This window comes from Cebus imitator, unplaced genomic scaffold (genome assembly GCF_001604975.1).
Source record: "Cebus imitator isolate Cc_AM_T3 unplaced genomic scaffold, Cebus_imitator-1.0 Scaffold200, whole genome shotgun sequence".
Classification (NCBI taxonomy): domain Eukaryota; kingdom Metazoa; phylum Chordata; class Mammalia; order Primates; family Cebidae; genus Cebus; species Cebus imitator.
Window position 1 is genome coordinate 2,878,711 of NW_016107515.1, and position 25,024 is coordinate 2,903,734.

Sequence of the window (25,024 nt, forward strand, 5' to 3'; positions counted from 1 at the left end):
TGGAAGGAACCTTAGGGGCTTAGTAAGTTTCTTGGTGGTTTCTTGCCAAGCGGATAGGATTAGGGCAATGTAAAATGCCCCCAGAGTGAGCCGGCCTTCGGACAGCCACCAGCCGCCCACCCACCAGCCAACCGCCCCTTTCTCAGCCCAACCGACTCCGGGGAGAGGCCCTGGCCCCGCGGGGTGTGAAGCGCGGAGGCCAGCCCAGCCCACTGCCCACCCCTGGGTGGTGGAGATGGAGCCTTGGGCAGCCTGGAAATTTCAGCGGTTGTCACCTTCCCAAACCAGATTAGGCTCCTTCAAGACCTAGTAGCCACCACTACCCACCCTGCCAACCGTCACCGAGGTTCTGACAGTTAGGCGCCGGGTGCCCACGGGAAGGCAAAGCCGTGCCCCCTGATTGGCCAGCTTCTCTGCCTGCAGCATCCTGGGAGTTGTAGTCCCAGGCAAGGCCCCCTACGAAGAAGGTTCTGGATGCGGGTTACAACTGACTGGCGCTGACACGTGGGGAGAGAAAGCGCTGACATTTTCTGTCGCCCTGTGTACCAGGCCTTTGCAACCCTTATCTGCATTTAAGATGCACAGGATAGCAGTAGCGTTAAGGGTAGACTTTGGACTAAAGCACCTTGGGTTTGAATCCTAATCTGTCACCTGCTTAATTGTATAGATGCACATAAGGGATTAACCATTCAGAGTGCAGATGTCCTCACCTATCCTACGGAACAATAATAACTGCCTTCCCGGGTTACTTTGAGGGTTAAGTGAGATAATGCATCAGAGGTGCTTGGCAGATGACAAGTGTCCCGTAACTGTTAGCTATTATTCCTGTAAAATGTATACATTTTATAGGAATGATAATAAAGCGTACAGAATGTATCCTTTCTCCCCCTCACTTATTTTGATGATGAAGAAGTAAAAACTGCTTCACCTTTAGAAACTCCCTGTAGATAACTGCAGGAGAAACAAAGGTGTTTAGGAAAAGTAGATTTTTAAAGTAGATGGATGGAGATAACATTGAGACTGAGAAACCTGAAAATCAAGTGATGATGGGACCTGGGTTTGGGTAGGAAGGGGTGTCCCATAGTCCCAATCACACCGAATTCATTTTGGGGTGTATTAAGTGTTTGCAGGAGCTGCCACGGCTCTATTACCTGGGAATTAGAATCCACAGGATTTTTGGCAGAATCTAAAGGCCTTGGATCCATCCAAAAGTCTGACTACTTGTTATGAATAGATTCAAACTATTGCTGTTTGGAATAGATCATCATTAAGCCATTAGTTATTCACAAAGAAGAATCAATTTTGTGTTCCTTTTAAATAAATGTTCTAAGAGGAAAAAAGATTAGAAACTCAGAAAAATATAGATTTAATAATATATTTCCCTCTATAAAACTGTGTTGGAGCAGTGATGACTACTTATTGCAGTGTCTTCCCTTCTTAAATAACTACAGATTTTGTCTCTTTGTGTGTTTTTTTTTTTTCCTAATAAAATAAAAGTATAAAAGCATTGTTTGCTACTTAGGGCTTGAGACTATTATGGCTAAGGCCCTAAAAAAAAATCTGTCTTCCATAATAAGTTTGCAAATACAACACTTTACTGGAACCTAACACATGTTACAGTTGTTGATTCTAATGTTAATCAAACAAAGGAGATTAAAAAACTGATAAATGCTCCCATAAAGAGAAAAAGGTGCTGTAGACCAGCAAGGTGATTAGGCATCTTATGGAGTCAAGCGCCTTGGCTAATTTTATTACAGATTCTTGACATAAAGTCTTCCTTTCCAGGAAAACAAATTGAGTAAATTATTTCACTTCTTCCACTAGACCTCAGGGTTCCCATTTTCCTCTTCCGTCTGCTCATTATCAATTAAAAGTGCTGGCCTCTGTGTCTAGGGACCGGCTCCCTGTTGGAGCATCAACTCCCTTCTGAACCTGACTTCGTACAACCCCTGCGCGCACTAATTTGAGCAGCAGCAACATAAGCACGTGTTGGATCATTATCTGGGGAGCATGACCAGCATTTGAAAGATTAAGTAGATTCCTGTGTATCTGAACAACGATTGCCTTCCTCACAGTCAATCACTTAAAGGAAGCAAGAAGCAAGCTGACTTCTGCTACTCTGGTGCAAACTAAAACTGGAGTCCCTGCCCACTGTCTTCTTCAGGTAGCTGATGTTACGTTATCCAGAGTCATTTTCATTTTTTCTTTAGGAGCAACACTTCTGAAACACAGAAGTATGTTGTTAATGAACATCCACACTGCTCCTAGGTTAGCTGAAGGATTTTCACTTCTAATTAAGAAATTTCAGTTCTGTATCAATATTTCCCTCTGAATAGGGTAGTGAGATGTAACATAGGACACCCAGTTAAATTTGAATTCCAGAGAAACAACAGACACTTTAATAAAAGTATGTCCTGAATGTTGTATGTCCCCTACTGATGCTCAAAATATGTTTGTTGTTGATCTGAGATTTAAATTTAATGGGAAAGCCTGTATTTTTATTTGCTAAATCTGGCAACTCTCTACCCAAAACACTTCAAAAGAAAAGCAAACAGTATGAAACCTTGTAGATTCAGTAGATGTGAAAGCCGAGAGAATGTTGAAGTTTTCCACCGTGATGTCCAAAATAATAAAACATAAACTTACTGTGCTGGAATCTGGCTCTCCTCTTCTGTCAGCATCCCTGGAATGCAAGAGAGAAGCTAGGTTTTTTTGAGACAGCAGATGGACGGAAGCTGATGGTATTCAACATGGCACTGTGTTTTGACAGTTGCTTGCTATGCCTTTTTGTCTGAAAACTCTTTGTGCTTGGCTTTTCAGAAGACGCCTTCATCCAGCAAGGCATATTCATGACACAATTTGTGTTAATTTCCAGAGATCCACCAATCAGAGAGTACCTGTCTGTTCCAAAATAAAATATGTTTCTAATTGTCTCATGTCAGCCATCCATTTCCCTACAGTACCTCCTCCGATTATTAAAGACATAGATCCTGGTAGATGTCATTTCCCTCTGGGCATTGCCCCATCCTCCCTCACTGTGCCCTCATCAGCATCCGGGCAATGAAGAATGAGTGTCTTTATCAAAAGACATATTGTGTTCATGAAGTCAATTCCAACAGAATATAAAGGTGTACTCACCTTTTATTATTAAAAAAAAAAAAAAAAGTAAAGAATGCATATGTGCATAAAGGCAGGTTTGGAAGATTATCTGCCAAACTGTTTACAATGATTATTAACGTTAGTGATAATGAGATTTGAGGGTGATTTTATTTCTTTGTGTTTATTTATTTAGCCTAGTCATAATTTTAACTCCACCTCCTTCTCTATATTTTAGCCTAACAGGTCATTTCTCAGCATGATACAAATCACTTCAAGACAGAGCTTCTCAGACCCTACAGTGCACAACTTAGGGAGCTTGTGAAAATGCAGATTCTGGGGCCCACCACAAAGACGGCTTTAGTGGATTTAAGGAGGGCTCCCTAAATCTGCATTTTTAATCCCCTGCCCTCCTGACTCCTATTTTAACCTAGGAGGTCTTTGGAACACGTTTGAGAAACACTGGCTGGCAGGTTCACTGGGCATCTTATACAAGTCTCAAACAGTGGGAGCTTGACTGAAACTTATTTTGGTAACTGAGGCCAGAATCCAAGTGGGTTTTTTTCCATAAGTATTTATATAATTTTCAGTCATAAATAAGGACCACTCAATTAGGAAAAACACTGGGGATGGGAGACATGTCCCAGCCCAGCAGGATACAAAGATTCAAAGTCTGCATTCTCTGAAGTGAGAAAAAGGAGATGGGTATCCCAGCTTCAAGTTCCAATTTAGGTCTTTATTTCTTTTATTTCCTAGTGCTCTATTTTATATTTATTTATTTGAGAAGGAGTCTCACTCTGTTACCCAGGCTGGAGTGCAGTGGCACGACCTTGGCTCACTGCAATCAATTTCGGCCACCTGGGTTCAAACAGTTCTCCTGCCTCAGCCTCCCGAGTAGCTGGGATTACAGGTGCATGCCACCACACTTTGTATTTTTAGTAGAGACAGGGTTTCACTCTGTTGGCCAGGCTGGTCTCAAACTCCTGACCTCAGGTGTTTTACCTGTCTCAGCCTCCCAAAGTGCCAGGATTATGCTGTATTTTATTTTATTTTTTGGTCTCTAGTTTTACTTGCCATCATAATGGAAAGTCTAGTGCTAAGATCTGAGATGTTAGATGATTTGTAAAATAATTATGTTTTTGTGTGTAAATGCCCATACTCAAAAACTCTCTTTATTCCTGCCTCTACTCCCGCTGCCCTGGTGCTGCCCTGTGTTGCAATAACCTTCTTCCTGTCTGCCACCACCCACCACCCTTGTCCCTAAGAGCCACTCTACATGATCCAGCCTCTAGCGGGATGAGCTTTTTAAAATGTAAATGGAATTGTGTCTTTCCCCTGCTTTAAAACCTCCCAAGCGTTTCCCATAATAGAATAGATACCAAACTCCTGGCCCTGGTCCATAAGGCCCCACAGCTCCAGACTCCCTTCCCTTCACTCTCCTCGCAGGCCTGGCATAGGCCAGCAGTTGTTTGGCACCTGTTTCCTTCTGAGCCTGCCACATTGGCTCCTTGTTTGGCTTTATGGTTCAGAGAGGCCTTACTCTAATATCGCCCCATCCTCTCTCCAAGCCCCTTCTGTGTTTCCACGCAATACTTGATATAATTTGTTGTGCTTAGCAAAGACTTGGAACCAACCCAAACGCCTATCAATGATAGACTGGATAAAGAAAATGTGGCACATACACACCATGGAATACTATGCAGCCATAAAAAAGGATGAGTTCATGTCCTTTGCAGGGACATGGATGAAACTGGAAACCATCATTCTCAGCAAACTGACACAAGAACAGAAAACCAAACACCGCAGGTTCTCACTCATAAATGGGTGCTGAACAATGAGAACACATGGACACAGAGGAGGAACATCACACACTGGGGCCTGGGGGGTGGGGGGCTAGGGGAGGAATAGCATAGGGTTGGGGTATTGGGGAGGGATAGCATTAGGAGAAATACCTAATTTAGATGATGGGGCGATGGATGCAGCAAACCACCATGGCACGTGCATATCTGTGTAACAAACCTGTATGATCTGCACATGTACCCCAGAACTTAAAGTATAATAAATAAATTTTTAAAAAATATGAATTTGTTGTGCTTGATGTATGTTTCTGTTGACTTTTTGTGTTTGGTTTTGGCCTGCCTCTTTCACTATAATATACCTCTGTCAAGGGCAGGAGCCAAGGGTCTAGTTCACTGTTATCAACCCTGTGCCTAACACAATTCCTGGCAGGTGGTAAGTGCTCCATACATCTTTGTTCAGTAGCTGAATAGAGTGACCCCTGCTATGGTGGTATCCTGGATAGTTGGAGACACCCAGATGCAAATTACCCCCAGACGCCCTGATGGACTCAACAAAGCTCCAAGGGCAGAAGTCACATCTGCATGCCCTCTAGGTCCTCTGAGAGAAGGACAGACAGCCCCCATGGGAGCCAGGGAGAATGTAGGGGAGTCATAGCAGTCTAAACTAAAGACATTCTCCTTTCATCCTGTCTGCTTTCTGATTCTGGGGCACAGACCAGAGATCCAGTAAAGCAGTGGCAAGCTGACACAGAAGGCCATTGCAGGCCTGGAAGCTTCCACACAGCCTCATGTGGGAGGGATTACCAAACCCTAGTCTCTGATAAAAGAACTATCTTGGCTGTGGATCACCATTTGAATAAAAATCAAATGACTTAGGATCTGTCCAAAATGAAGGATGTTTTAATACTTTGTGTGTAAAAACACTGATATTTTGCTTCTTTTTTATTAAACAGATTTTATTATTTTTCAGAATCTTGTCAGCATAATCATTTTATGGGTGGATGAAATATTCAGCCCTGCTGCTGCAGGAGTTCTTCCACAGCAATTACCTTGTGGCACTTTTGCTGTAATTAGGTTTTTGCCTAGGATTTTTCCCTGGGTCTGGATAATAAATGAAATATGACCAGAATTTAAATTTGTCAATTACAAGCAAGCGTAGTGCGTAAACACACAACAGAGCCATGAATTCCAAACCATAGGCTGTTGCTGGCGGGCAGATGCTCGGAAAATTAAAATGGAAATAAAACTACTGACTGGAAAACGAAAAGTGGCCCCCAAAGAAAGCAAATCTCCCCTAACACTCAAGCATGATTCTACCCAACTGTGCGAGTTCTTGACTACAAATTCTTAAGCGTGAAACTGACAGCTTAAGGAGCAAGCAGGGATTTGCATTCAAATAATCTACACGGGGCTGTAATCTCCTGCCTTATGAAATCCTGTTTCTTGAGGCCAGATCAAACGGTTTTTGGGCATAGTGGACCAGGGTTCCATGGTAGTGATGTCCTCTCCAAGTGGCTCACGGACTGACAGAGATTTGGGCACAGGATCTGCTGTGTCTTTCTGCAGCTGCTGTTTTTGCTGACCTGACTTCAATAATTGCTCCTGTGGGGCCCTCTGCTGACCATCTTCCGCAGAAAGGGAAATCTTAGGGGTCTGAACTGTTAGAGACTTTGACAAATCATCTGTTTCATTAAAACAACCACCAAACAAAAACATATTTTTTGAACTTTCATGTATAGGAAGCCCCAGACAAAGGAAAAGGGAGTCACAATTTTATAAATTTCCCCAGTGCCATGCATTTAATATTCATACAACAAACCTTTCTTGAGCAGCTCTTGTTTATTAGACGCTATGCTAAGTTTGAGGCATACAGTGGTGAGCCACGGAGCTCATGGTCTGGTGAAGGGGACAGACTGGAATCCACACATCACACAAATGCATATTACATGATGATTCAAGTAGACACTATCAAGGAAGGACGTCCCAGTGGGGAAGGTGATGCAGCTGGGGCAGCTTTCAGGGAGGGCGTCCCTGGAAAGGGGACATTTGGGCTGAGATGAGAAGGAAAGAAGAGCTTGCCAGGCAGAGGGAAGAGCATGTTTCAGGCCCTTGTGTCAGGAGGCATCCTGGCAGATGGGAGAGCTTGCAAAAATGTCAGCAAGGCTGGGATGCAGGGAGCAAGGGGGAACCCAGGGCGAGATGAGGCTGGAGAGGGAGCAGGGGCACAACCCCAAGGGCGGTGTAGATGGTTATGTTCTCTCTCCCGACACCCGTAGGAAGCCACCGAGGTATGTTAAATCAGGTGACAATGGGAATGGTATTGGGTGATATGCTCATATTTGGGGTTTAAAAAGGTGATCCTTGCTTCACAATGGAGAACAGATTGGAAGGGGAGAAGAACAGACACAAGAAGTCCAGTTGGGAGTGTACTTAAGTCTTCCATGGGGAAGATGATTGGGACTCGTTTAACATATTGACAAAAGAGATAGCAATGACATTAGAGAAATGTTTAGAAGTAGAATCAGCATGGACTCCATGATAAGTGAAACCTCGTGATGGAATAATGGGGTGCTAAGCATGGCCTATATGATCTCATAATTGCTAGGGCCTTGGAAACAATTCTTATTGCCATTGTATTGTACGCCTGAGGAAACTGACACTCAGGGAGGCTCGGGGTGGACTCCAGATTATCCAGCTGGGAAATGGCTGGGCCTTATTATGCCTTATAGAACAAAAAGTATCCGAGACAGATCTCAATCAGTTCAGAGGTTTATTTTGCCAAGGTTGAGGATGCAACTGGGAAAAAGAGACACAAGCCACAGCCGGATCTGTGGCACTATTTTTTCCAAAGAGAATTTTGAGGGCTTTGATATTTAAAGGAGAAAGCGGGTAGGATGAGAAAGAGGAAAGAAAAAACAGAGGGAGGATATAGTCACATTCTTGTGGATCCACATGTTGCAGTGAAAATGAGGGGGTAGAGGGAATAGTCAATTATATGGTTGTCTCATGCTCAGTAAGTCTTCACTTTACATAAGATAAAGTAAACATGGAGTAGAGGAAGCAGTCAAATACACAGTTGTCTTAGGGTGGGGAGTGGGGACAATTTGTAGTCTTCTCTTGTCTCATACCCATGAAGATAAGCTGTTCATTGACATCGTCAGGGTGAGGAAGGCCTCCTGTGGAGATATGCAACCTTCTATCTGTAGCTATCGCTTTAGGAACAAAAGCAAAGGCAGAGGTTTTTTTTTTATTGTGGTTGTTCATGACACAGCTTCCAGGATCTCTTTCCTTTTGGCACAGTGAATTTGGGATCCCAAGATCTTATTTCCCTTTCACAGCCTTCTACTCCTTCATTTTGTTTCTAGGGTTGCGTAGGACATTGCTTAGAAACTCTTCTCCCTTCATCTTTTCATCCCCTCCGTTCTTGAGAACACCCCTAAAGGTTCACCATGTTTGTTTTCCAATCTGTCTCTCCCACTAGACTGAACTTGTTGAGGCCTGTAGTTAGGTGTTTGCCTCTGTTCTGCAAATGCTTAGTTCGGTGCTTGGCTTACAGTGAGCCAGAGATCATTTGCTGAGTGATTGAGAAATTTTCGCAAGTCCCCTACAGAAGACAGACAGTTAGAGGGCAAGCTGTGTTTAAATTTTCCTCACTAGTCTAATTCTCTCTTGACCACAGTTTGGGGATTTTGGTTGGAATGCTCAAAAAGGACTTTTAAGTAGGAACTGGAAATTTCTAGAAGCCTAGTGTGGCTAAAAAAGAACTCAGGCTTTAGAATCATGAGGCTCTGGATTTAAATCCTAGCTCCTCAATTAATGAGCTGTGCATCCTAGAGTTACTTATTTTCTGTAACTCTTCAGTGTCCTCATGCATAAAATGAGGATAATTTGAGTAGCTGTATTTACCTAATAGAGCTGTTGGGAAGATTGCATTTGATCTGTGCAAAGGGCTTGGTACGTTAATATATAAATTCCCTGTTTTTGCAGAAAAGAAGGATAAGAATGTTTATGGCTAGCCAAGAAAGTGGACAGGGCTGGGAATTTGTCTCCACTTGGCCTTAAAATTCCCCTCACTTACTGACCCTCTTCTTGTGGTTTATTCTGGAATGAGGAAAGGGGAAGCTGGCTCTCTGGGGGTCCTCAACAAGCTGACAGATATCCCCTTAGGCAGCTTTCAACAGAGAGCTCTTTATTATTATTATTATTATTATTATTATTATCATTCTTTGTGATTTACAGTGTGTGTCTACAAGCCTCCGGGCACAATCATGGAGCAGGAGTGGAACTAATAAATTGGATCTGTTTCCAGCTTAATTCATGGCTCTGACAAAATTAGAAATGGTGGCAGGTGGGAGAGCCTAAACACAGTGTCCCTGAGCCTAGATTCTCAGGTGCACGAGGCTGCGGGCAGAACACTCCACGGCCAGAACTGCAGCTGGTTCAAGACAGATCACGTAGATGGAGCAGAGGAGTCTGAGGACACTCCAGAAAGCCACAAATCCTTCCATTCCGAAACTGTTTGATTTAAGGATCCAGGCCTCTGGAATTATATATGCATGGGTTCAAATCCCAGCTGCACTGCCTATTTCTATAAGCTTGAGCAAGTAGTGAAGCTCATACAGCTCGTTATTTGCAGAACTGGATTCAGATGCAAGTCTGATACTAAGCCTATGGTTTTTAACTATTATATGGATTATATTGTTTATGAACATAGTTTGTCATATTATGATTGCACAACTGTGAATTAGTTCCTTGAAATGAATGCATTCTATTCAGAAGGAACTCAAGAAATACATGCTGAAAGTTTTGCTTATTTTCCCACTGGTATTCCCTTGCTCCCTCAATTCCCACCCACAAAACAATGATATTGATCACTGGGAAAAGCATTTTAGAGAAATACATCTTAAGATCTTCATGAATTACCAAATTCACAATGTAAAGATAAATATCCTGGCTATCTGGGCATGGTGGTGCGTGCCTGTAGTCCCAGCTGCTGGGGAGGCTGAGGCAGGAGAATTGCTTGAACCTGGGAGGCAGAGGTTGCAGTGAGCCAAGGTCGCACCACTGCACTCCAGCCTGGCACCTTGTGATGGAGTGAGACCCTGTCTCAAAAAAAAAAAAAAAAAAAATCCTGGCTATCTCTCCAATCTTTTCTTTCTTTCTTTCTTTTGAGATGGAGTTTCACTCTTGTTGCCCAGGCAAGAGTGCAGTGGCACAATCTTGGGTGACTGCAACCTCCGCCTCCTGGGTTCAAGCCATTTTCCTGCCTCAGCCTCCCAAACAGCTGGGATTACAGGCATGAACAACCACGCCCAGCTAATTTTGGATTTTTTAATTTTTTTAGTAGAAATGGGGTTTCTCTGTGTTGGTCAGGCTGGTCTCGACCTCCTGACCTCAAGTGATCCGTCCACCTTGGCCTCCCAAATTGCTGGGATTATAGGTGTGAGCCATGGTGCCTGGCCCAAATCTTATTTTCTTCCAAGTCGTGAGCTCCCTGACCAAACTCTGGCATCATACATTAACTGCTGCCTGTTCTTTTCCATTATCCTTGGCCCACTTGTCACAAGCTAATAGGATGTTGATTTCCCTAGTTGCCCCATAAGTGCTGCAGGGTCAAGTGGTGGTGAAATGGGAGACTGGGCAGTGGTATTACTCCCTCCCTTCCTCCATCCCAAGGGCAGCAGGACCCAAATTCTCCCATCAGCCAGGTGCCAACTGGCCATGCCACTCATTAACCTTCGGGGTGCTTTCCTGTAGTCAAAGCCAGCACAAAGCCAGCAAATGCCAGGAGCCTGCCATAATGTTGCAAATCCCCCATGGGATTTCCTCCACCAAGGCCAGGCCCAGTCCTTGTCGGGTCAAAAGCACACTCTTCACATTTCCAGGGTTATATTTTATCATATTCAATTTAGTATTATTATTATATATTTTAGAGATAGGATCTCACTCTGTCACCCAGGCTGGAGTGCAGTGCTGCCATCATGACCCACAGTCTCAACCTCTTGGGTTCAAGTGATCCTCCTGCCCCAGTCTCCGGAGTAACTGGGACCACAGGTGCGCACCACCATGCCCAGCTAATTTTTTTAGTTTTTAAATTTTTATAGAGATGAGATCTTCCCGTGTTACCCAGACTGGTCAATTTGTTACTTTTAATGGAAATTTCTTCTAATTACAAACCCAAAACCATCATGGAAGACTCAGAAAAGCACTCAAAAAGAAAAACAAAAACATCACCTGAAATCTCTCCACTCTAGGAATGTAACAGCTAACATTTTAGCTCAAAACTTTCAGTCATTTTTTCCCCTTTTTCTTTACAGCTTTAGAAAAAGGATCTTTTTCTCCAAATGTTCTTAGGCTTAAGAAGAGGGGAGAAAAAGTCCTTAAGTTATCCTTCCCAGGAAGAACTCTAGTAATCCCTATTATGTAAACTCTTTCAAAGAAACAGTCTGTTCAGTACGGTTGCTAAGTCATTTATTGCTATAGCAACGCTTGGCCCTAGAGGACCATAAACAACCATCCTGACTCTAGCCTCCAAATACAAGGCACCATTATCTCCCTCAGAGCTCTTCAGGCGAGCTCATTTTGCCAAAGCTATTCATTTAAATTAGCAACTCCCTTCTTAATCACTTGAATTGCTTGTGTTTCACACCCAGTCACACTAGGGGGCTAAAAAAGCAGGTAGGGCAATAAATTGGGATGTGGAGAGTTGGGGTCAGCATGCCTTTGTTTGGACAGATCTTTCCTTCTGGTGCCCTTTCTCTGCGGCTCTCACAGTCTGCCATCTTGGATGCCGGCCACCCAGGGCAAAGCAAGATTAGGCTAGGGGCTTCTGAGTGCAATGCCATTATAGTGAAAGTTCTGGCAACACCATATTTAACCAACCCCAGGTAACTTTGTTGAATTAAAAGCATTAAAAAAATCAGAGAACATTCTGGAAAGCTCTTCGTAATGTTATATGACAGCTGCAGAATACGGGAGCTGAAGGAAGGTGTTCTAAGTGCTCAATACATATTATTTAATTCGATTCTGGCAACAACCTTATGGGTTCAGGCAGCATTTTCCCCTGGTTTTATAGATGAAGAAGTGGGGGCTTAGAGAGATTAAGTGATTTGCCCAAGGTCCCTGACAGAAAGTGGTAGAGCCGGTTGGTTTTAAGCCTATGCCATGTATTTCACTCAGTCTGTTCTCTTGACCTTTATGTTACATTGCCTTGCAGGAAATGCATAGACGTGTGTGGAGCTCTGACTCTTTGCACAAAATACAAGGGATTTAACACGCGTTGTCTAAATGCTGTGATTGGTCTGGTTAGACGTTATCAGCCTACCTTGGCAGGTAGGGGAGCTGAGACCCAGGGATGTGGTGTGCCCCAGGTTGGCCAGCCAGCTGTGGCATAAAGGATTTGAGCTCACCTCCCCTGCTTCTAAGTGCTTCTTTTTCTACATAGCATAGTTTGGTACCTGGAAATCACTAAGCCTAATGCCCTCCTTTTACAAATGTATTACTTAATGAGGAAATGAGAACTGAAATTAGGCCTCTGACATGAGGAAACTGAGGCCTGAAAATATTAAATGGCTTGCCCAAGGTCATCTGTCAAGGGCTAGGGCATACCTCCCTGCAGCCTGCCGAGGAAGATGGAAGAGAGTTCATTTGTGCTAAGCGCTTCTGGTATGCAAATGACCCCTTTTCATTCAGCCAAGTCCCAGGGGTGTCTGCAGAAGCAACTGCACTTGAAGAGTGTCTGTTTAATGTGAGATGACAGTGGAATCTTCAGCCACTTCTGCAGTGAACCGGGCCATCTCATCTCCCTAACCTGGTTTTGTCAAGCTGTGTGTGTAGAGAAATCCACACTGGAAGTGCAGCATCTGGTGGATGGCCAGGGGGAAGAACCACATCTCTATCGTTTGGTTTCCATTTGTTCCTCCTGCTCCCTCCCTGCTGATGGCTGTGGTTCCTGTCGAACAGCCCTCCAGTGTCCTCTTGTTACAGCTTCTGGGAACTGCTTCCTCCCTGTTCCCATTTCAGGCCTAGGGACAGCAATGGTGCCCTACTGTTTTTAGCCTTGGGTTTGGGGGGGACTTGCCCGTAACTTTCCGCTTTTTCCAGTCTTGCCCACACCACCGTAAATTGTCTCTTTAATGAATTATCCAATTTGAGTGTGCGCTGTCTTTCCTGCTGGGATTCTGACCAAGTCACTCCTCCAGTATTCCCTGATCCGTCGCCCCATTTATTTTCTTCCCAATACTTACCGCAATCAGGAAGTGTATCATTTATTATATATTTGCTTTTCATTGCCTTTCTGTTCTCCAGAAGGTGAGCGTCAAGAGGATCTGGAAGCTCACGGGTTGATTATCAAACATCTTCCTCTAAAGTCCAGATGGCCACATTCACAGCCCAGCTGTGACAATTTGCTGCAAAGCCTGTGAAATGACTCGTTGCATCTGAATGGAAGGCTGGTGGCTGCCTCAACAGAACGGTCCCTTCCAAGGCGCTTTTCAGGGCGAGAGCAAAAGTTGTCTTTTAGCTCTACTTCCTTGGGCCCTGGATGCTTTTTCTTTTTCTGGGTTTTTCCTGGATAATTTCCACTGCAACAATGATGACGGCCAGGACCACAGTGATCATCTTGCTGAGCTCACATTCATTTCAGCCAAGAATTTGCATCCACCTAGTGTGTGGGTTGGATGGTGCTGTGGCCTTCCAGGAAGGGGAACCCATCTCAGATGGATGCTTTCTACCTGCCTGGGCACTCTGAGGAATTAAGTGAAATTTCCATTTGCCTGATAAAAGCAACAAAAACCCACCCATGGGTTCATCCAAATAATTTGTTAAAGACTATTCAGGAGGATCTATGGGCTCCATTTATTTTGTTCACTCTTCTCTACCATCTCCTTCCCTTTTCTCCTCTTCCCTTTCCTTTTTTTTTCCTCTCTCTCTCTCTCTCTTTTTTTTTTTTTTTTTTTTTTTTTTTTTTTTTTTTTTTTTTTTTTTTTTTTTACTTGTTTGGAAGGGGTGTGCTGAGGTTGGCCATCAGATGGGCAAAATAGAGCAATTTTTGCAGGTGGAACAGCCGCTGGCTGCTCTTATACCACTCACAAGAGAGCAATGATCCTGGCAGGTGCTTTTGACGTTTAGGGCCTGCTTGGTACAGTTCTTATCGCTCAGCTCTTCATTATAGCTGACAAAGCCCTCCATGACACAGCCTGCTTGCCAGCCTCTCTTTCGCACCTCTCCAGCCTACCCAGCCCTCCATCTGCTGGTCCCCAGACACACCAGCCTGCTCACGTGGCTCTGCTTTGCCCTTCAATGCCCTCCTTGTCTGCTCTTTTTCCCTTGTCTCCTGGCTGAATGTCACTTATTCTTCCAGACACAGATACAGCCAGTGGCTCACTGAGGGTGTCAAGCACTTGACTCTCAAAGTGTGGTCCTTGGCAGGTGCCAGTTTGCAAACTGTCTCCACAATGAAAGAAGTAAAGTAATAGCAATTTGATAGTGATTTTTATGACGGTGGAATCTAGTGATCACACATTTGGGCTATTATTTCATATGTTCTGTTTTATTCATTTTATTTTTATACGAATTCACATTTTATTTATTTTACAAAACGGCTGGTATGTGTGGGGACAGAGAAAAAAATTTGGTATATTATAGTCATACAAAAATCAGTGTATCAAAGGGATACTGCACCCCCTGTTTATGGTAGTACTTACAGTAGCAAAGACATGAAATCACGTATTAATCAACAGGTGATTGGATAAAGAAAATGTGGTATATTTTTCTAATGGAATACTATTTGACCATAAAAAAGAATGAAATCATGTAATTTGCAGCAATATGGATGGGACTGAAGGTCATTATGTTAAGTGAAATAAGCCAGGCAGAAAAAGACAAATATTGCATGTTCTCACTCATATATAATAGCTTAAAACGTTGATCTCTGGCCGGACGAGGTGGCTCACGCCTGTAATCCCAGCACTTTGGGAGGCTGAGGCGGGAGGATCATGAGGTCAGGAGATCGAGACCATCCTGGCCAACATGGTGAAACCCTGTCTCTACTAAAAATACAAAAAAATTAGCTGGGCGTGGTGGCACGGGCCTGTAGTCCCAGCTACTAGGGAGGCTGAGACAGGAGAATTGCTTGAACCTGGGAGGCAGAGGTTGCAGTGAGCCGAGATCGCGCCACTGCATTCCAGCCTGGTGCCTGGGGACAGAGAGAAACTCTGTCTAAAAAAAAAAAAAAAAAAAAAAGTTGATCTCAGAGGTACAGAATAGAAAAACAGTTACCAGAGAACTATCCTGAGAAAGATTTGGGGTGTAAGTGGGGGGATGAAGAGAGGTTGGTTACTGGGTAGAAACATATAGTTAGGTAGATGGGGTAAGTTATAATATTTGACAGTAGAGTGGGGTGACTATCGTTAACAGCAATGTATCGCACACTTCAAAGTAGCTGGATGAGAGGACTTGGATTGTTCCCAACTCATAGAAACGATAAATGCTTATGGTGACAGATATCCTAAATACTCTAGCCTGATCACTGCACGTTCTATTGATGTAACAAAATATCATATGTCCCGTGTCAATATGTACAAATATTATGCATCCATTTTTAAAAAGCAGAGTTTGTGCTTCCCCACAGCTGGTTTAGGAAATGCTGCTGCAAGACTATAGTTTCAAATTCTTCAAATTCTTAGCTTTGCTTGATTGCCCATGACCACTGCCTGGCTTCACTGTCCCCCCCGTCTCTCCTTTGCACGGCATCCCTGCTCCCGACGGCTCCCTGACTAGAAACTTCATGCCTGCTACCCCTTCTGCTGGGCACCGCATCCATCCTTTCTCTGTTTAGAGAGAAAGTGCTCTCCAGCCTTCTAGTTTCTTGTGGTAGGAACTGGGTAAGTACTGAACAGAAATCTATTGACTGTTTCACTCCATAGTTTGGAACCTTGAATACTCGTTTTGTCTTCTGCTGGTTTTGGGACAGTGGAATACAACTTGCTCGGCCAGGTCCTCCAAACATGCCCTCATCTGATTTTAAGGCATTTCTTGCACCCCTGCAGCACCCTGCTATACCTTTCTTTTCAGCACTTGGGCCCAATCTGAGAGGTTGCTGGGAGTTCTGCCGTTGAATGCTGGACCCCCTTATCCTCCTGATTATAGGCTTCATGAAGACAGGTGTCACTATACCAGCTTGGTCATTTCCATCTCCCTGGTTTCCATATCTAACTCATAGTAGGTGCTCAATAAACAGGTTTTAGGCTCCTTTGATGACCGAGGAAATGAGTGAATGACAAAACTCAAAAACAAGCAAATTTTTTAGTGAATTACCTGACTGCCCCTATGTAGAGTTGCTTATTTCATCTTCTTGACTCCCTCTGGGGCCTCAGTAAACCTTTTTTTTTTTTTTTATTAAAATTTTTTTTTTTTTTTTTTTTTTTTTTTTTTTTTTTGAGACGGAGTTTATCTAATTTTTTTTTTTTTTTTAAGTAGAATTTCTTCCAATATATCCTCTTAAAAAGCGTGGCTTTGCTATCTAAAATCGCTGAGTTTAAATTCCAGTTGCTCTACCAACAGCTGTGTAACCTAGGCAAGTCATTTGAACCCTCTGAGCCTCAGTTTTTCTCATCTGTAAAATGGATACATAAAAACCTACCTCCGAGGATTGTTGGAGAATGAGATGAAATCGCCCAGTTATAAACACCAGGCATAGTTGCACAGACCAGATGCTCAATCAAAGTTAGTTTTTTTCTCCTCTTGTTCTCCCTCCTTCCTCTGTTATGACTTTACAAAGGCAAAGGCAATGCCTCATTCATCCTTGTGCCTGATATGCAGCAGGTGCATAATACAAGTGTGTTGTGTGAATAAATATCACATTATTCAATAAAAGTGATTGTGTCAAGGGATCAATGTTTCTAGTTTCTTAATCCATAAAATAGATACAATAATTTTTATTGTTGAGATATTTAAATAAAACAGTGCATATAAGTGCTTGGCACAATACCTGGTTTGCTAATTGCTAATTGTTGTTATTATTAGTAATAATAACACAGCAGATGGTATCCCCAAATTTTCAACAGCAAGTTCATTTGAAATAAGTTGAACAAACAAAATCAATGAACAGTGACCCAGGTGGACTTCTTTCCAGGGGTGTAGCGAAGGGGTGTAAATCCAATATTGACGCAGCTCAGATAATACATAAACCAAATCCTGATGATCTGGATTTGCTGGATGTCACTCTGTAGTCAGGAGTGACAGCAGGGGACGCTGTTTCCTTAATAAAGAGACAGCCAACTTGCATTTGAGAGTTCAGTTCACTTGGAAGCTTGAAGGGCAGTAAGTTTCTTGTGGCAGGAATTGCACAAGTACGAACAGAAATCTATTGACTAATACTCCAAAGTTTGAAACCCTGAATATTCTTTTTTTGTCTTTGGCTGGCTTTTGGAGTGTGGGCTAGTCCATTGCCCTCTCTTGCATTACTAGCATAAAGGGAAGTTGTTCATGTTTATGGATGAAAGGTGAGAAGTAGAGAAATAGAACCCTAATACCTCAAGGGACCCTTCCACTGAATTTGAATTCTACTTCTTTCACCAGACTATACTGGGGGGAGGGAGGAGAGAGAGGAGGAGGAGTGCTGAGGCTGCTCAGTAGATGTTAGTGCTGGCGTTATTATTATTGTTGCTGTTTTTGTTGTTACTTTGGCATCTTCAGTAAGTTGCATTTGTCTCACACCGTTACACTCTGTATATTAAACAGATGGAAATAGAGCTGTCTTTACTGCCACAGAGAAATGTGTTCTCTCAAATATTTTATTGAGACACTCAGACTTCTGTGTCTACATTTCATTTTCTCACTGTTCATAGAATTACAGATAAACGTTCCTTTATTGTGAAAAAAAAAAAAAACCTCCAGCTAAACAATGGTGATTAATAGCCCCATAACTAGGCATGCTGTGGGCATGGGATAGAGGCTGGGAGAGCTGGATGAACTAAAGGAAGCCCAGTCCATCTAAAGATGGCCACTCCCCTTCAGCTTGGGTCAGTTGTTGCATGGGAGATACAGGCTCTATGTTGCTTTATTTTCCAATTTTTCAAAGAATTTAGACATTCAGATATTAAAGTCTCCTGCATTTTTTAAAAATTCTAGTGTTGGGTCAATTAAAACACACACACTAACAGGCCAAAGACTTACATTAGCCCATGGACCATCAATTCTTTGTGGTAACTCTGGCTTACTTCAAAATCCATCCTTTGCATGAGAATTAAAGATAATCTCTAATTGTTCGTTGCCTAATTGCCTGGACTCCTGTTATACCCAGCTTCTCATTCCTCTCAAGCACTCTAAGCTTTTCACCTCTCCAGAACCTGTAACTAGACCACTCTTTCTCTACTATCTTGACAAAAATGTATGCTCATCCTTCGAGGCCCATTCAAATACTGCCTGCCCTACTCTTCCAGAAGAATTATTCAAATACTCACCTCCATATTCCTTTTATCCAGTGATGATGTTGGCTGCTTCTTGAGAATAATAAATACGAGCTGCCAATACTGTTCTGTAGCCTGTCTCCTCTTTATTTCAGCTGGAAAGATTCTTACTCTTACGAAGTAAAGTCTTAGGCAGTGAATTATGTATTACATTTAAAAAGTGTTATTATGGAAAACTTTCAAATATACTAAAAATTAGAAAGATCAACATGATGAATCCACAGCTTCAATAATTATCAACTCATGACCAATCTTGTTTCATTTATATCTTCCCCAACTCCCTCATCAAAATTATTTTGAAACAAATTTCAGATATCATATATATTTACCTGTAAATATTTCAATACATCTCTCCAAAATATAAAGTTCTTGTTTTATTGCAGGAAAATTTTAAATTTTATATCAAAGTATATAGACTACCGAAATGAACCTCCATCTACTCATTATCTGACTTAAACAATCATCACTTTACGGGAAATTTTATTTTACCTATGTTACATTCTTCTCTTTTATAGATTATTTTGAAACAAATTCTAGACACTTCAGTTCATCTGTAAATATCTTTATGTCTCCCAGAAGATAAGGACCCTGAAAATTAAATAATTCACATGTAAAATAATAAAATTGAACTCCTACCTCACACCACATACAAAAATTAACTCAAAACGGATTAACGGCATAAAAGTAAAAGCTAATACTATTAAATGGAAAAAAAAAAAAAACATATGGGTAAATCTCCATGACCTTGGATTTGGCAATGACTTATAGATATGACATCAAAAGTGAGCAAAAAAGAAAAAAAAGTAGATACATTGATGAATTTAAAATATTTGTGCATCAGATATCTTCAAGAAAGTGAAAAGACAACTTACAGAATGGGAGATAATATTTGCAAATCCTACATCTAATAAGAGTCTTGCGGAACTCTTAAACTCAATTATAAAAAGACAAACAACCCAATTTTAAGAACGGGCAAAGAACTTAAATCAACATTTATCCAAAGAAGATACAAGAATGGCCAACAAACACACGAAAAGATGCTCAATGGTATTAGTCATTAGAGAAATGGAAATCAAAACCATACTGAGATACCGCTTCTTACACACTAGGATGGTTACAATAAGAAAAACGGAAATCTTTGTACACTTCTAATGGGATGGAAATGGAACAGCTGCTGAGGAAAGCAGTTTGGTGATTCCTTAGAAAGTTAAATGTAGTATTATGGAGCAATTCTACATCCAGGTTTATATCCAAAACAATGGATAACAGGTACTCAAGTACATATACACACATATTTATATTCACAATGGCATTATTCCCAATAGCTAAAAGATGGGAGCAACCCACATGTTCATCAACAAATGAATGGATAAGCCAATTGTGGCATGCACATACAGTGGAATATTCAGTCAGAAGAAAAGTGAAGTACTGAGACATGCTACAACATAGATAAATCTCAAAAATGTGCTAATTGAAAGGATCCAGGAACAAAGGTTGTATGTTATATGATCCACTCAGATGAAATATTCAAAATAGGTAAATCCGTAGAGACAGAATGCAGATTGGTGCTTGCCAGCAGAAGTAGGGAGGGGATTAGGGATCAACTGCTTAAGGGATATGGGGCTATCTTTCATAAAAAGATTTCAATAACTTCGAGGATACAGTGTTTTTTGTTGTTGTTGTTGTTACATGGATGAATTATATAGTGGTAAATTCTGAGATTTTAGTGCACCTGTTACCCAAGTAGTGTACATTGTACCTTGAGGCTTCCTTTTAAGGTGTTGAAAATGTTTTAAAACTAGATAGAAGTGGTAGTTGTATATCATTCTGAATGTACTAAATGCCACAGAATTGTTTATTTTTACATGGTTAAGTTTATGTTTCGTGAATTTCATCTCAATTAAAATGTAAAAAGCCAATACAATTTTCACATCTAAAAAATTAAGAGTAACTTCTTCAATATTAAATATCCAGTGAGTATTCAAATTTCCCTGTCTTTTTTCTTAAAAAAAGAAAATAAAAAACCAGATTGGTATCCAAAAAGATGCATATATTCTGAATGGTTGATGTGTGTGTGTGTGTGTGTGTGTGTGTGTGTGTATATACACATTTGTCTCTCTTAACCTGTAAAAATTTCTTCCTTGCTTTTTCTCTTCCAATTTTTTTTTAATTGAAGAAACCGAGTCAAATGTCTTGCACTGGACAAATGTCTTTTAGATTCTTTTTTTTTTTTGAGACAGGGTCTCACTCTGCTGCCCAAGCTGGACTGCAGTGGCTCAATCATGGTTCATTGCAGCCTCCAATTCCTGGGCTCAAGCCATCCTCCCGCCTCAGCCTCCTGAGTAACTGGGTCTACAGGTGTGTACCACCTTGTCTGGCCATAGAGTCTTAATTTTCCTCCATGTATCTGTGCGGTGTTGTTTGACATAATCCTTTATTTCTTGCATTTTCTGTAATTTGACAATTAGATCTGGAAGCTTGACAAGAGTCTGCATTTTGTTCTTTTGAAGAGGAAGTCTACTTCAAAGGCACCAACTGTCTCTCTATGGTGACATGAACAGACATGGATGATCATTGACTAGATCCATTCATTCATTCATTCATTCATTAGCTGTGTACAAAATGGTGATATTCTACCATTCCCTCTGCTTTTATTAGCTGGGATCCTCCCATACAAAACAGCATCTCCTATTTAACTGTTTCATTATGCAGAGGGGCAGTTTACATGGAAAGAGCAGAATAAATGCTTGATTTTTCCCTCTTTATTAACCATAATAGCTTTGAAAATAATGAGCTGGGTCCCTAAAATCTTCCAAAAGATTCATCTTTTAGTATCATTTGTAAACTCAGGGATCTGAGCCCAGTTGTTATTTTTCAATTCTTTGTAGTTACTATCTTTACTGAGGCTCATGTTGTCCTATTTTTGGTCAATAGGAGTCTCTCCAGGCTGTCTTCTGAGTCCTTTTGTCACAGCCCTGGTGGCCTTGGCGGTTCCTTTGCTGTCTGGTTCATTTTAGTGGTTAATGGCATTTAGAGTCTGCAATCTGAAAGGGCCTGTTTAAAGAGAGAACCTTACTATCATCATCATATGTAAAAATTGAACAAACATTCCTTAATATATGTATCCCATTTAAAGTAAATTCCTTCAATGTGATATTTTCAAAGCACTTTCATATAACTTGGTTTTCACACCCTAGTCTCATAATCTAATCTCTAGAATCCATTATGTGAAGCAATAATACTAAAAATATGTGTCACTCACCATGCGAGGGGCTTCACATGGTTAGCTCACTGAATACTTACAATACACCAGAACTGGGGGAATATTACTCCTACCTTGTCTATTCTATAGGCAGGGAAACTGAGGCCCAGAAACATGAAATCACTTGCTTATGAATAGAAGCTTGTGCAGAATGATGTAAGTTACCTAATTCTAGGCCACTTTCTTTTTATTCTGCAATACAAGAGGGATGGCGCATATGTGGGAGGCAACTAAGAAATACACATAGGTTTTGAAATCTTTAAAGCCTCATGTAAATGCGCAGTACTTGCTGTTTATTATTTTGAGTTCTGCTACCATAGTCTATATTTGAACAACTTCTCATAAAATCAAGTGGCTTTGGCACAAATGTAACCGCTCTACCTTTTTAAAAAGTATCATTGTTGCTGGAAATGATACAATTTCACCTTCTACCTTAGTGAAAAACCTGGATTTATTTTTGTCTTTTTTTATAGAGGACTTGAAAATCAAAAAATCTTAGTGGAATCCATTTTTGAGATTTGTCAGAGAGAGTTGCAAACTGTTTATCAAATTCTCATTGATTTCTTCCCCACAGGAATTGCCAATGACACAAGCAGAATAAAAAGGATTTTCTTCCTGCTTCCTTCTTGCCCTTCTGAACATATACTTTTGAAACAAAAATACAGAAATAAATACACACATCTATGATCCCCAAGGCTCTGAAGTGGCAATGCATAATTCTCTCTCTTCTTTGACTTGGCCTCACAGTTCCATTGTTTACTTTATTTCACAAACACTTAACATGTTTTCCTCATCCACTCATTTTACAAATGCTAACCCATTTAATTATCTTATAAAACCTCTGAGGTAGATGCTCTCATTAGTCCCATTTTACAGATGGTGAAACTGAGACAAATAGAGGTAAAGTAATTTGCCAAGGTGGCGTGGCTAGCTAGTTGTGGCTCTGGGGTCTGAAATCGCTGTGCCTGACCACTATGCCACATTACCTCTTCATCCCTGGGCCTCTTCCAGGAATGCAAAGGTAATGTGGCATAGTGGGCAGGCACACAGATTTTTTTTTTTTTTTTTGCAAAAGGTAATTTCAAAACCCAAGAATTAACTTACCTCACTCAACGTTTCCGACCAGATTTAGCAAAACATACCTGTCACATTCTGAATGCTAGGGAACCAGGAATTTGAAATGATATTCTTTATTTTTTCCCTCATCAAGTTGGATCTTGACAAAGGAAACAAAAATCTTATTTGTAGAGGTAGATTCTTTTTGAGGACCCTTGGATGCTGTGTTAACATGCAACATCTGGCTGAAGAGTCAATTACTCTTCATGTGTTTAGCCAGGTTTCTGTGGCAGCAGCCCTCTGAACATCTATGCTTGATTCTTTTGCTTTTAAAATATGGCTTTAATAATTACAATAGCATAGCAAATCCTAATCACTATGGTAAACATTTATCCAGTGTTTACTAGGGTCAATGACAGTGCTAAGAGTTCCATGGGTCTAATGTTGTTTTATCCTCAAAATAACACTATGAGGCAGCTGAGTGTAATAAATAAATAAATCTTAGCTGTATTTTGCAGAAGTGGAAACTGAAGCATAGAGAGGCCAAGTCGCTTGCTTAAAGTCACAGAGAGTTGCAGTTCTTGGGTTTGAAACTAGGTCTGTTTGACTCAGATCTGAATTAGTTTTCTAAACTGCCTGTCACATTACAGACTCAAAATCCTCATTCGTTGGGCTTTCACGTGGAAATTCAGTTTAACTTCAATGTACGTGTTGCAGAAGCCAGGACAGAAATTCAGCTTAAGATGATTCCTTAGTGCTCTTTCCTTTTTTCCCACTCATGAAAAAAGTGGGGGAATAAGATATAGCTCCTGCTTTGTGGAGTACAAAGAGCTTATCAAGGGAGAGAAATGTGCCATTATAAGGAGATTAAGAAAAACCCAGACAAAGCTAACACCTTGGTGACTGGAGAGCCCATTGGCTCTCTAGCTTAGCTTAGGATTCAGTGAAAGCTTCCTGGAGGAAGTGGCTTAAAATTCAGGGAAGGCTTCCTGGAGGATGTGGCATTTAGGTTGGGACAAAAATGGACACACCAGAGTTTAGCAGGAAAAACTGGAGTTAGGACAAGGGACATTCTGGGAACAGGGAAATTACTTACCCCCAAAATGAGATTACTATGAAACGCTTTCAGGGAAATATAAGAAATGTAGTCCAATCTGGATTCGAGATGGGGTAGGAGCAGCCAGCTCTGAAGCTAGAGAATTAAAGACTAGATTATTCTGGGGCTTTATATGCAGTGAGAGAGTTTATACAACACTGGATTTCTGGTGGGTGGGGGAAGCTCTCAAGAGCTGTCAGCTACAGAAGTCAGCCTTTTCCAACCCGCTTATGAGGAGCTATGGTCTGATGGTGGGACAGGCCATTTGTTAAGGAGGTCACCCTGAGAAAGTCAGAATGCTTGATGATGGTATTGATACACCTGCTATATTGAAAATGACTTCTAAATTTCCTTTGGTTGCTCAAAAGGCAGCTGATGTCCCAAGGCAGAGAACCATCAGAGACGCCTTTCTAAAGACGCTTCACCAGAAAATAAGATTACTGCCCTCCCACATAAGAACAGTGCCTGGGACATTGAGTAAAGATGAGGAAATTGGGCGGGTATCTTGGGAAAAATGCAAACTGTAATAGCCATTTCTATCGGGTTTATTTTTCTGCTATGAAGACAAACTGTTTACTTGTTGCAAATGTTGTGCTTTTATAGAATTGAAGGTTTTGGGCTTTGGGCTCAGACAAATCCTAATTCCAACCTGGGCTTCGTTATCTATTTACTGAGGAACTCAGGGCCAGTGACAACCTTCTATGTGTCCAGGGTTCAGAGGGTCTAAAATGGGGACATACCTGTCCCTTAGGGTGTTTGGGCTCATTAGGTGAGAGAATGTGCATAAAATACCATGGTGCCTGGCACTTGACACTCGGTCCGTGACCGTGAGCCTGAGAATTTCCGTTACTCTTTAGGCAGTTACTATACCTGATATTCATATCGTGAAAAGAGCAAGTCAGGAAACCTGAATTTCCATTTCCTTCTATTGTTGTAAGCATATCACAAATACCATTGTGTGTAAAGATTTTTTATTTTTCACTTAACATTTCAGCATAAGAACATTCTATTAATCTGCTGCCATAGCAATGTGTCACAGGTTGGGTGGCTTAAACAACAGAGATGTATTTTCTCACAGTTCTGGAGACTGGAAAGACCCAAATCCAATTTCTGGTGAGGCAGGCCATGTGAAAGCTCTTCCTGGCTTTCAGATGGCTGCCTGCCTGCTGTGTCATTACACGGAGAGAGAAAAGAGAGTACAAGTTGTCCAGTGTCTCTTCTTGTAAGATCACGAATCTTATGGAAT

At 41.5% G+C, this 25,024-nt stretch overlaps 1 protein-coding gene across 3 annotated transcripts in view; it reads right to left on the reverse strand.

Annotated features, from left to right (window-relative positions):
• The window catches only part of CUNH5orf58 (chromosome unknown C5orf58 homolog), a 42,946-nt gene that overhangs the window by 6,278 nt on the left and 11,644 nt on the right, over window positions 1–25,024 (reverse strand). For 2 of the 3 annotated variants that reach the window (XM_037745431.1, XM_037745429.1), the window contains exon 2: window positions 2,647–2,683. In XM_037745431.1, the coding sequence (XP_037601359.1) occupies window positions 2,647–2,681 (35 nt within the window). In that variant the 5' untranslated portion in view covers window positions 2,682–2,683. Of the gene's footprint in view, window positions 1–2,646; window positions 2,989–25,024 lie in introns of those variants that run through there. The other variant, XM_037745430.1, reaches the window with a different exon arrangement.